The 12,878-nt window shown below is 52.5% G+C and overlaps 1 protein-coding gene across 1 annotated transcript; it reads left to right on the forward strand.

Annotated features, from left to right (window-relative positions):
* Nucleotides 1–1,110: 1,110 nt before the first annotated feature.
* LOC138824437 (lathosterol oxidase-like) lies at nt 1,111–10,880 on the forward strand. The gene is made up of 6 exons (XM_070018289.1): nt 1,111–1,218; nt 5,286–5,366; nt 6,572–6,789; nt 7,435–7,567; nt 8,627–8,727; nt 9,492–10,880. The coding sequence occupies exons 3-6, from the start codon at nt 6,580–6,582 to the stop codon at nt 9,945–9,947; spliced, it is 900 nt and encodes a 299-aa protein (XP_069874390.1). The 5' UTR covers nt 1,111–1,218; nt 5,286–5,366; nt 6,572–6,579; the 3' UTR covers nt 9,948–10,880.
* The last annotated feature ends 1,998 nt before the right edge of the window (nt 10,881–12,878 follow it).

Genomic DNA, 12,878 nt, shown 5'->3' on the forward strand with positions numbered 1-12,878 from the left:
AGAGCAGGGGATGGGGAGAGGAGAGCAGGGGAGGGGAGAGGAGAGGAGAGCAGGGGAGAGCAGGGGAGAGCAGGGGAGGGGAGCAGGGGAGGGGAGAGCAGGGGAGAGCAGGGGAGGAGAGCAGGGGAGGGGAGAGCAGGGGAGAGCAGGGGAGGGGAGAGCAGGGGAAAGCAGGGGAGGAGAGCAGGGGAGGGGAGCAGGGGAGGGGAGGGCAGGGGAGAGCAGGGGATGGGGAGAGCAGGGGAGGGGAGAGCAGGGGAGGAGAGCAGGGGAGAGGAGAGCAGGGGATGGGGAGGGCAGGGGAGAGCAGGGGATGGGGAGAGCAGGGGAGGAGAGCAGGGGAGGAGAGCAAGGGAGGGGAGAGCAGGGGAGGAGAGCAGGGGAGGGGAGAGGAGAGGAGAGCAGGGGAGAGCAGGGCAGGGGAGAGCAGGGGAGGGGAGGGCAGGGGATGGGGAGAGCAGGGGATGGGGAGAGCAGGGGAGGAGAGCAGGGGATGGGGAGGGCAGGGGAGGAGAGCAGGGGATGGGGAGGGCAGGGGAGGAGGGCAGGGGATGGGGAGAGCAGGGGATGGGGAGAGCAGGGGAGGAGGGCAGGGGATGGGGAGGGCAGGGGAGGAGAGCAGGGGATGGGGAGGGCAGGGGATGGGGAGAGCAGGGGATGGGGAGAGCAGGGGAGGAGAGCAGGGGATGGGGAGGGCAGGGGAGGAGAGCAGGGGATGGGGAGGGCAGGGGAGGAGAGCAGGGGATGGGGAGGGCAGGGGATGGGGAGGGCAGGGGATGGGGAGAGCAGGGGAGGAGAGCAGGGGAGGAGAGGGCAGGGGAGGAGAGCAGGGCAGGGGAGAGCAGGGGAGGGGGAGGGCAGGGGAGAGCACAGCACAGCCAAGTACAGCAAAGCCACCCACAGCTAAACCTCAGACTCCATCTCAGCGCGCCACCATCCGGGTACTCTAGTTCTCTCCTCCTGCTCCCCCCACCCCCGAGCTGAGCGGGCGCGGGGGCGTGGCCGGCGGGCTCACGTGACCGGGCAGAGCCCCGCCCCGCCGGGTCGCGCGATCTGCCGTCATATCAGCTTATGGCGCTGGCCGCTGATTGGCTGGCGGCCGCGGCGGCCCGGCCCGGGCCCGCGGCTTCAGGTTCGCGTCCTCGGGCCAGCGCTCGGACGCCGGCGTGGGCGGTCGGTGAGGCCCGCGGTCTCCTCCAGGGCTTCGGGGACCTCCAGGTAGGCGCGGGGGCCGGGCGGGCCGGGGAAGCCGCGCCGCGGGGCTCGCGGAAGTGCCGGGCTCCGCGGGCTCCGCGCAGCGGGCCGGCCGCGTCCTCCGGGCCGGGGAAGCCTGCGGGGCAGGTGAGGGGCCGGGCGCGGGTGTCCGGGCGCGGGCGGCCCCTGTGCGGGTGACCCGGGCGCGGGCGGCCCCTGTGCGGGTGACCCGGGCGCGGGCGGCCCCTGTGCGGGTGACCCGGGCGCGGGCGGCCCCTGTGCGGGTGACCCGGGCGCGGGCGGCCCCTGTGCGGGTGACCCGGGCGCGGGCGGCCCCTGTGCGGGTGACCCGGGCGCGGGCGGCCCCTGTGCGGGTGACCCGGGCGCGGGCGGCCCCTGTGCGGGTGACCCGGGCGCGGGCGGCCCCTGTGCGGGTGACCCGGGCGCGGCGCGGACGCGCGGGCGCACAGCCCCGAGGTCCGCGATGAGTGGCCGGCGTGGCCTCCGGGCTCCCGCCCAGGGCGCCAGGGCCTCACCCTGCCTGGAGGTGCCTGCGGTGTTTGCTGGGCGAGGCGCCGGGATTAGGACGGTGGGGTGATGCCCGGAGGAGCCGGGAACCGGCGGGTAGCGGCCGCCTCCCGCTGGGGCCCAGGGATGGCACCCGGCGGGGGTGACCCGGTGACCTCTGACCTGCTGCCTGAGCCCCCCGCCCTGCAGGGGAGGGAGTCGTGTCAGCGCCGTCCTGTGTTTGAGAGGTGCCCCCCCCCGGAAGAGCAGGCCCCCTTATCCCAGCTGCGCCAGTGACAGCCAGTGTTAGTGTCCCTGGCCTCAGTTACCCATTGATAAAGAGGACCTTGTACAACATTGACCTATAGGACAGAACTAGATGAGGTAAAAAAAAAAATTAAAAACCAGGTGTGGCGTGGAATGTTGACAGGAAGATCCCAAACCGACCTGGGCCATTTACTAGACCAAGTCTCCAAAACAGGGGATGGGGAGGGAAGAAGTAGGAGTTTGAAATAATACCTGGCTCTCAATAGATCCTGGCATTATTACCTATTTTTTATCTTCACTTTTTAATTGTTGTAGTAAGATGCTGTTCAGAGGGTTGTAGTTTTACACAAGCCAGGGAAGAGTGCATTTCCTTTTGGACAAGGCCGCCCCTTCCCTCCCTCTCTCCCCGTTTTTCCTTCCCATTCCCACCCACAAGTGGTGTCATTCCCTGAGTACCACGGCTGCATTGGTTCACACTTTCTCTCTCCATTTCTGTGCCTCCCTCTTTTCCTCTCAAAGACAGATAAATGAGCAAGTAAGACGAAACAACAACAAAGAAAAAACTTATTTATTCTCTCTCTTTTTTTTGCTGGTCATGGGGCCTGAACTCTGGGCCTGGGCGCTGTCCCTCAGCTCTTCAGCTCAAGGTGAATGCTCTACCACTTGAGCCACAGCGCCACTTCTTATTTATTCTTTTTTAAGTTAAGCAAAACAGTTACGCTACTCTCTGCGAGCCCAGTGTTTTGCTGACTTGTTTTGGCGATGCTGTGGCTCACACCTGGTCTTTGGGCAAGCCCACCATCACCAGCCACAGCCACAGTCCTACTGTTTAACTGGCAATGTCAGAAATGGCAATAATATATTCATGGATCCCTCCTTACTACACTCAGCAAGTCGCATTATTTGAAAACAGGTTTAATTCAGCAAAATCTAAAGGAGGGGACAGCTCTCTTCCCCGGGCACTGGCTTGCTGTTAGAGCAGTTATGTGCAGAGAGTACACACATTAACACAGCGGTGTGGTACTTCTGTAAAAGCAAAATTAAAGGGTTTTTTTAAGTGAAGGACTGAGATGCTGGTAGGGGGTCTTTCTTACATGTGATATAAAAACAGGAAGAAGATTCTTAGCTAACGCTTGAGTTCTTTTCGGCCTTCCTTGCTATCCTCGTGCTGGATTGAACTGGAGCTCTGTGGCACTGTAGCTGGCACCCCCAACTTAATGACTGCTTTGTTTTGGTTTTGCAGTCCTGGCACTTTGAACTCGGGTCCTTGTGCTTGCTAGGCAGGCTTTCTATGGCTGACCCGTTCCTCCACCCCCACTGTTTACACTGGCGCCTTTTGAGATCAGGTCTCGGGTCTTATTTTTTGTCCAAGTGTGTACACCTGAACCCCTGTCTGCCTGCCACATGCTTCCTGTGTTAGCGGGGCCCACAGGCAAGTGCCATCACACCCAGCTTTTCCCCCCAGATGGAATTCGGTGGACTTTGCTGTGTGGGCTGACCTGGAACTGTGATTTTCCTGTCCTCACCTTCCCACGTAGCTGGGATGACAAGAGTGCACCAGCATGACCAACTATTGATTGGGAAGGGGTCTTCTGTGTGTACGTCTGTGCTGGTCTCAAACGGTGATCGTTCCTGATCCCAGCCTCCCGAGTAGCAAGCCTGACAAGTTTTTTTTTTTTTTTTTTTTTGGTACGTTGTGGGGCTTGAACTCTGGGCCTGAGTGCTGTCCCTCAGCTCTTCAGCTCAAGGCCAGTGCTCTACCACTTGAGCTACAGCGCCACTTCCGGTTTTCTGGTGGTTTATTGGAGATAGGAGTCTCACGGTCTTTCCTGCCCGGGCTGGCTTTGAACCTTGATCCTCAGATCTCAGCCTCCTGAGTAGCTAGGATTACAGGCGTGAGCCACCAGCGCCCGGCTTAGCCTGACAAGTTTGAGGCACCAGCACTTGGTGATCTTAACTTCACTGGGGGAACGGGATTTGTACACAATCGAAATCATGCTGTGGATGTTGCTTCCCTGCCCCGCCCCCCTGCTGCTGGTCTGCAGTGTGATTGGCCATCGGGGCTGGCGGCGGTTCAGCGGTTAGTGCTGCTGGCAGGACAGCGGAGGTGGAACCGTAGCAGGTCAAGTGTGTTCAATGCGTGTTCCGTGTGTGACAGGTGTGCTGGTAGAGGGGAGGAGACGCTCAGTCCTTCAACTCTGAGTGAACGTCAGAGGCGCAGCGGTGCCCTTTTCACCCCTCGGTGGTGTCCGTGGCTGGGGCACCTGCTGTGCTGTGCTGTTCATTGCCCTTGACGGTCCTGGCCCCTTCGCGCTTCAGCTTTAGCTCCTCGCCTGTTTACCAGGCTGACTTTTGGACCTGACATGCATATCTACAGGTGGTCTAGCTGCTCAGGCTCAGAGACCAGGTGACCCACCGGCAGCTGGATTTAAGACTGAAACGGAGGCCATCACTGCTTATCCAGTGGGACCACCAGACCCTCCCAGGATTCCCTGTCCCCTCCACTCAGGCGGGTTAAACCCCAGTCATCCTGGACGCCACCCTCGGTCCTCTCGCTGTGCCTGAGACTGCCCCATGGCTGAGGAATGCATCTGCTGCTCCCAGCCTCTACCTGCGCTCAGCCCAGAATCAGCTCCCAGTCAGCCCCTCAGGTCTCCCGCTTTGCATGATAGCTCCTGTTTCTAATGCGTGGTCCTTAGCGAGGCCCCCTCCCCACTGTCTGCAAGAGAAAGTCCCTAACGATGCTGCTTTCCACCTCATAACGTGTTCTGTGAGTTGTTTTTGGTATATAAGATGACGGGCGTATGTTAGTACCTACCATTTAGTGTTGAGCCCAAGTATTTGCTCCTGACACAGTAAGAGAAAAACATTTGTAACTCATACCATATGCAAAGAGCTAACCTCCCTATAAGTGGTGAGCTCTTCTGGACAGGCATGTTGGCAGACATCTATAGTCTCAGTTACGCAAAAGGCTGAGCCTACTGAGACCAGTCTGGGCAATGTAGTGTGTCAGATTCATAGAGAAGAGGAGGGAAAAGAATGAGCTTCTAGAAGACTCCCAATCATAAGGTTAGTGTAAGTCAGGTGCGCGCCAGGAAGTCCTCTCCTGTCTGTTAAATGGGGACCTGTGATGCTCCGTAGGTGGTGGTGAGGGGCCATGGTGACCGTTGGGGGGCTTCAGGGCAACACGCCTGCAGAGAGCCCTTGGGTAGCATGTGCCACAGCTGCACACGCGGTGACCCCTCTGAGGCGTAACTTCAGTCCCCCGTGGGTCCGCCGCAGCCTCACAGTCTTCGTTCTTGGTGGTTTTGTTTCAGGTCTGCGCTCGAACTCCTTTGGTGACTCACCCTGCCTGCAGTAACCAGGCTGCTCGTCGAGTGCGGGGGTGCACGCTGCAGGTACTGGCTGGGGCGGATTTGTTTTCTTGCTGTTGTGTCACCTGGGATGTAACCGCATGTGAAAATGTCCCGCGTGGTTCAGGGCTGCCTGGTGGACAGCTGGGATGCCCGGCTGGAGTGTGGCGCTGGGGCGTAGGAAGAGCTGGGGCGTGGCTCTGAGGCGCCACGGGGCGGACGGTGTGGGAACCACCACTGCCCGTGACAGCTTATTGCAGTTCCACCAAGAGCCAATGGGAAACAGGGAGATATCCCCTGGGACAGAAAGTGAAACTTCTAACCATATGTAAATGGCCGCATCTGTAAACAGATGCCAGGAATCGCTGTGTTGATCGTGAAGAACGGCCACTGAAGTGAGCGTTTGCATGAAGAAGGAAAGAGAAACGGAGAGGCTGGGCCATAAATCCTTATGGGGATCTTAAGGACAGAAACAGGTGGCAAGTTACCTTAAGAACTAGTGGTCCTGGGTCCCAGGCACCCCAGATTTGAAGCCCACCCTCTGGGAGATGGGATTTCTTTCATGGTGATGAAAATGTTCTGAAATGAGAACTCTGACAATATGCCAAAATGCACTAATGAGTCATCTGCTTTTAAATGGAGAGCTCATGTCAGGTGATTTTTATCTCGGTGCTACTGCTTCTTTTTTAAAGAAGAGTGTTATCTGTTCAGAGATAAGAGGGTCTCCAAGGTAGACATTAATGAAGTGAAAGGGAGAAAGGGAGCCAGCTCCTTTCCAGGGGCCATCTGAGTTCACACCTGGATGTTCTTCACCTTTTCGAGCTTATCTGAAGGCCTGAAAGCTCATGTGGCCAGGCAGTTTCCAGTTTTGCTCCGAAATTCGAGTCCCACACAGGAGATGTTTCAGAACACTAAGTATGTTTTTCTCTGTAGTTGGCGCAGTGAAGGGTGAACAGACAGGCCATCAATGATGGATCCTGGGTCAGCTCTATAAACTGGCCATGTGTCTTTGATCCGTATTATAACAGGATGGTGGGTCTAGAGCATCTAGGAGTGTCTGGTGGCCGTAGACATGTCCTCCGTTATGGGTCAGGGGTTTGAAGCCAGGGCCTCTTCCCCCTTCTGGACAAGTGCTCTACCACGGAGGCCACGCCTCCCCTCTCCACCTCCCCCCACCCCGCCCCGCCCCATCCATCATTTATACAAAACTGTAGGTGTGCTCATAATTGCCGCCCGGGTTTGCCATCTAGGGGCTGAGATGGACCTTGTTCTCGGGCTTGCGGACTACCACTTTTTTACGCCGTACGTCTACCCAGCCTCCTGGCCAGAGGACAGCATCCTCCGGCAGACCATCAGTCTCCTGATCGTAACAAATCTTGGCGCTTATGCGCTCTACTTTTTCTTTGCCACACTGAGCTACTATTTTGTGTTTGATCACTCATTAATGAAACATCCGCAGTTTTTAAAGGTAAGAGTCTTTCCTATTCTGACTGCTGTTAGAGTCAAAAATAATAATATAATGCTTGTGAGCTTTTCAAATTAAAGTAGTTATAGGATACCATTAAGTAGTTTCAAAACCCAGTCCTCAACAAAGGTTAGATACTTTTCTCATAGTGATCAATGGATAATAAATGCACTAGTCTGTGTAATTATTGGTATACTGTTCAACTTTCACAGATGGAAATATGTTTTTACTTTGTGTATTTTTCTTTGACACACTATTCAAATTCTGTCATGTTTGAGTCTGATTATAATCAGGCCAGCATTTAGCTGTCTCTGTTTGTCAGTTTCTCCAAGGACTGAAGTTAGAAGAAAGTAAATAAATGGAATGGAGGTCCATTATGAAAGAAATAATATCCCAAAATAGAGGTTTAGACTGCAGATTTCGTGAGGAGAAAAGGTTTCAGAATTTAAGATAATTCCTGTATTTGCTCTGCACAAAAGGAACGTTTTTTTTCTCCTACTCCGTTCTCATTTAAATGTAACAGAAAAATGTGTTACAGTTTTTGTAGAGCAGGTTTGGAAGGGGGTCCTTAATAAGACAGATTAAGGATGCTACTCTCATCTGTCTGAGCCGTTTTGGTGACTCTGGTCTTGGGGACCTCATTTTCAGAATCAGGTGTCGAGGGAGATTAAGTACACCATGTGGGCCCTGCCCTGGATGAGCCTCCCCACGGTCTCCCTGTTCCTGCTGGAGATCAGAGGGTTCAGCAAGCTCTATGACCACCTGGGGGAGCCCCCGCACGGTAAGAAGGAGCGTCATCTGATTACCTCCGGTAATTCCCCACGTCGCTCTGCAAGTAGCTGGCAGATCTGAGACCTTTATCTTTCATTTTTGGCAGCAGTGGGATTTGAACTCAGGACCTTGTACTACTTGCTTTTCAAAGAGGGTCCTGAACATGTTGCTTAGGCCAGTCTCAGGCTGCCATCCTCCTATCTCTGCCTCCCGTGTGGCAGGGATTCCAGGCAGGCAGCCGTCACACCCACTTGCTTTTGAGGTGGAGTCTGGCTTGTTTTCTCTCCTGGCTTCCTGAGTAGTTGGGATGAGCCACTGGCATGAGCCACTGCGTCTGAGCCGTTAGCCCAGCCGTATAGGCACCAAAACCCGCTGTCAGAGCAAGAGGTTGATTGTTTGGGAACAAAAGTTGAACGCTAAGGTGATACTTGGACTTTAGAGTAAAGGAGGAAGTTGTGGTTTGGGGAACAGTATGATTAGGGTGCAGAGGAGGCTCCCGACTCTGGGGTGGTGTTACTCAGTGAAGTATAGGAAGTATTAGGATCCAAAGGAGTAAAGGCTAATCTTAAACCATTTGGTGCAAAGTAGGGAGATAAAGCCATCTTGGGGCCAGCCTTTTCTGTCTCATACATATCATTACATTCTAAGAAACAAGCTCTCATTAGCATGTATGATTTTCATGTTCTTGTATATAAGTTCAAAAAGAAACCAGCACCGGACACTGCTAGCTCACACCTGTCATCCTAGCTACTTAGGAGGCTGAGGTCTGAGGATCGCGTTTCAAAGCCCGCCCGGACAGGAAAGTTCAAGAGACTTTTATCTCTATTAACCTACTCAGAAAAAGCCAGAGGGACAGTGCCCAGGCCCTGAGTTCAAGCCCCAAGACCAGCAAAAAAAAAAAAAAAAACCTTTCCATTCTTAATACGAGAAAGAAGTACAGATGACCAGATTCCAGAACATGGTTTGTAATGGGTGGAAGGGTCCAGAACAGTGGATGACCCCAGGCTCCCACCTGTATGTAAAAAGTGAACACACACCTTGACTCTCCACTGTCCCTGTGCCCTCCCAGGCTGGGTGGAGCTGGCTGGTAGTGTGGTGTCCTTCCTCTTCTTCACGGACATGCTGATCTACTTCATCCACCGCGGCCTGCACCATAGACTGCTGTACAAGGTAGCGTCCTTTCTCTAGCTCCACAGATTTCCTCTCATGTGGCTCATCCTCATGGGGCATCCTCATCCTGGGGGCATCAAGTTCCCGCTCTTCTTTGTGGGTCCCCAGGGGCTGTTCTTAAAATGGTCATTTCAGCTCAAATGCCCAAGAGCAGATGGGTGGGTCACTAAAATGTACATGTACACAATGGAAGTTTATACATCTGCTAGAAAGAATAAGATGATGTCATTTGCAGGGACCTAGAACAAACCATGCTAAGTGAGATAGGCCAAGCTCAGAGAGACACATGGCCATGCTTTCTCTCCTACGTGGCATAACTCCTCTGAACACGTAAGATACTATCTGGTGAAATGAGCCCCAGGAACTGGAAACGTGGGATTTTCTGTTATTGTTGGTGGTGTTCATGTTTAGTTTTTTTGTCTTTTCCCCCCTTTTAGGAGGAGTAAAGGGGCGTAGGAAGGGAGGGGGGTGGGTGAACACATGTGGACATGATATTCAGTCCGTGCTACATGGGAAGTGACCTATGTAACTTACGGGCAGGGGCGGAGGGTGGAAGCAGGGGACAGGAGGAGAGGGTCTGCAACACCTGAATAATGACAATAAAATTATATTTTAAAAAATTACTATTTGGGGGTAAAGAAGGAAGCCTCGTCTGAAATGACCGCCAGTGTCAGAAGGATTTTCCAGGTAGGTTGTTTGCAGGATGCGAAGGTGAACGGACAGGGTGGGGGAGAGTAATGGTGCTGCGTTCCTTTCTTCCCCAGAACATACACAAACCTCACCATATTTGGAAGGTGCCCACTCCGTTTGCAAGCCACGCCTTCCACCCTGTGGATGGCTTTGTCCAGAGCCTGCCTTACCACATCTACCCCTTCGTCTTCCCGCTGCACAAGGTGGTTTACCTGACTCTGTACGTCCTGGTCAATATCTGGACGATCTCCATTCACGATGGGGATTTTCGTGTGCCCCGGGCCTTGAAGCCGTTCATTAATGGCTCAGCGCATCACACCGACCACCACCTGTTCTTTGACTATAACTATGGGCAGTACTTCACCCTGTGGGATAGGATCGGGGGCTCGTTCAAAAATCCATCCGCTTTCGAGGGGTCGGGACCGCTTAATTATGTGAAGAAGATGGCAGAAGGGAAGTGCAACGGCTCCGTGGAGAACAACTGTGAGCGTGACGGCGGACGCCAGGGGGTGTCTTCCAAGGCTGAATAGGCTATGGCTGGGTTTTCATAAAGATCTTTAACAAGGGAAAGTAATCTGCACACAGTCCCGTAAAATCAGCATTAAAAATCAGCCTGGTGTGTACTGCTGGTGAAGCGGCCACATGGAAGATGCCATACACCGGTCCAGGGGCGCGGTGTCGGGGCCTGGACGCACTCCTTTTGTCTCATAGTGCCCCATCCACTCAGAGAGATGCACTGAGCTTAACATGCTGATGCTAAGCACCAAGGGATAGCCAAGCAATACCGGTAATGTAAAGATGGTGGCTTGCTTGCCAAGTGATTCATTCTTCAGTGTTGGCTCATAATATAGGGCATTGTTTAAATGGGGGGAAAAAAATCTGCTCCATCAGCTGCATGGCAGTGATGGACTAAATAGCAGGAAGAATAAGATTACCATCTTCCTGTACACACACACACCTTATTCTCTAGGGACATTATCCCCAATGAATACTAATGAATAAATAAATTGGAATCTGTAAAAGGTATCAGTTCAGCTGTTTGATATTTGATATTGATAGTTATCATTTAAAAATAATTATTTAAGAAACATAAAAATGTGACTCTGAATGTGCCTAGATAGGGAAGCATGATGCACAGATACATTTTACATGACTTATTTTAAATTAAATTGTTTGGACTGCACTTTTAAAATAGTTCCAAATGACAAACCTGATGGATGTTTTCTTTATCATGAAGGAAATAATTGCCAGATATTTAGGTCTCTGAATATTTGTTTTGAAATCTCACTCAAAAGAGATTTAGCCCCAATGCCTCCACAAAATGATTTAATGAATACTTATTGAAGAACTTTGGTGAGTTGTGCTATAAGTATATTGGGAAGAAGTATGGAGCATAAATGTAATCTACTCGCTGTTTATAAAAATCAATAAAAGATGATCATGACTACTGTTAAAATCTACAAGTCAAATGTATGAGTTACTTTTTATTCAGACTCGCATGAACTCATGTGCGCGATTAAGACTTGAATGTCCCCAATTCTTGGTGTCTAGAGGAGAAGGAAAAGGGGGTATAAGTGTTTGATGAGCTCAAAGTGTTTTTAAGTGGACCATGCACTAGTTTATCTTAGTGTGTTTTGGATTCCACAATTCCAGTGTGAATGCGAAATGTTTCTTCTGGGTTTTGGTTCTTGTTTTGCTAATAGAGATGAAAGGATGTAATTTACACACAGAGAGAGAAAAATCCCTCAGAAGTATTATTCAGTGTCAAAGATTGTTACCAGCCTTCTTTCCTCTTGCCCTTCTTAAATTCTGGTCTTTATTACATGTTACATAATACATTATTACATAAGTCTGGCCATATTATGTTACCCTGTTCTAACAACTTCCTATTATCCATTCCACCACATCCTCCTGTTGGGAATTCAAAGAATATTCATGGGTGTGAGGATCTAAATCCCTACTGCCAGAGCAAGTCACAGGCTCCCCCCACCCCCAACTTTCAGACCTCTTAGAGGACAGCAGGGGAAATCAATGCACATTTTACACTGTTATGTGGAAGTGTGTAGAACACTGACCGGGAGCCTTCACCTTCCTCTCCGTCTTGGATTCCCAGTGCCTAGTCTCCTCTGCTCCTCAGATTTTTTTTTTCCTCCCCTCCCAGCTTCTAGAAGTCAGGTAGATTTGAGAGGGAACTGTGAGCTCTTGCTGGATGCAATTTGAGTTGCAGTGTACAGGGCGAGACAGGTTGTTTCTAGAGAGTTGTCTGGAGACAACTCAAGAGGTCTGAGGTCATCACATGGAAGAACCGGCTTGAGGGCCCCTCGGTGTGGCCATCTCCACCAGAATTCATGAGCTGCAGCGTCGTCGCGGATGGCGTGGTGGTGGAGGTGAGGGGTCACGCTCTCACGGAAGGCAGCGAGGACCTTGTAAAACAAGCACACACGAGTCCCTCATTGCTTTGGCTTCTCTGTCCCCTTTACCGTGAGGTCACAGCATTTGTCTCCTGGGGAAGCTGCAGCCGTGAGTCCCTGTTGAGGACAGAGCCAGAGACCAGGTCCTCACCGGCCTCCAGGACTGCGGGAGGGAAATTGCTATTTGTAAAGGACCTGCTCTAAGTCACTTATTAAGCTGTAAGACATGACAAGTGGAAAGAACTTTTCTTGCCTGCCTAACTTCTCTTGACTGGAAGTCTTAACTCTTGTCCTTCCTGCCTTCTGTCCTCTTCCCTCATCAGGTGCATCTTATTAATTCTAGGCCACAGATGGCTTGGGGGAGACCTTATCTGAATGGTCATTGCACGAAACCACGGGTTCTTAGAGAATTCCCAAGATACTTGAGGTTTCATTAGTTTGAATGAGATCATGGAAATGTTACCTCTGTCAATACATGTTCCATGAACCACTACTAGGTGCCAAACACTACACCACATGCCAGTGTGTGGCCTGATCTCTTGGATCCACACTTGCTTCTCTTCAGTTCATAAGCCTCTATTGAATGTCTTGGGTGGGCTGGAGGCCCCAAAGGAGATGGGGAAAGAAAGCTCCCTCCATCGAGGTGTAGATGTGTTCCTCCCCTTGCTCTTTCCATCCTGAGCCAGGAGGAGGGGGACGCCCAGGCATCCTGTGGGGAGCAGAGCTCTGCCGGGTTGAGCAAGGCCTTGTGCACGCAGCGCATTATGAGGGGACCCGAACTTGTGTTTTACCCAAGAAAACCAGGAAGGACTCGTGGGGTGCGGCTTGCAGAAAGTGACATCTGAAAGAAGAGGAAGGACAGGCTGCTGGCTCCTGGCAGGAGTTCAGGGTGGGTCTTTGGATGTCTGAGACAGAGAGTAGGAGCTGGAACGTTTCAGAAATGGAGGACAGAAGGCCGAAGGTGAGAAATACAGGGAGCCAGAATGGCCGAGGTGGGTTCAGGCTCTGTGGGGAACAGCCGAGGAAAGGCTTGGAACCCACAGAGATGGG

The sequence above is a fragment of the Dipodomys merriami genome, unplaced genomic scaffold, assembly GCF_024711535.1.
Source record: "Dipodomys merriami isolate MVZ:Mamm:240054 unplaced genomic scaffold, mDipMer1.0.p SCAF_129, whole genome shotgun sequence".
NCBI classification, from domain to species: Eukaryota; Metazoa; Chordata; class Mammalia; order Rodentia; family Heteromyidae; genus Dipodomys; species Dipodomys merriami.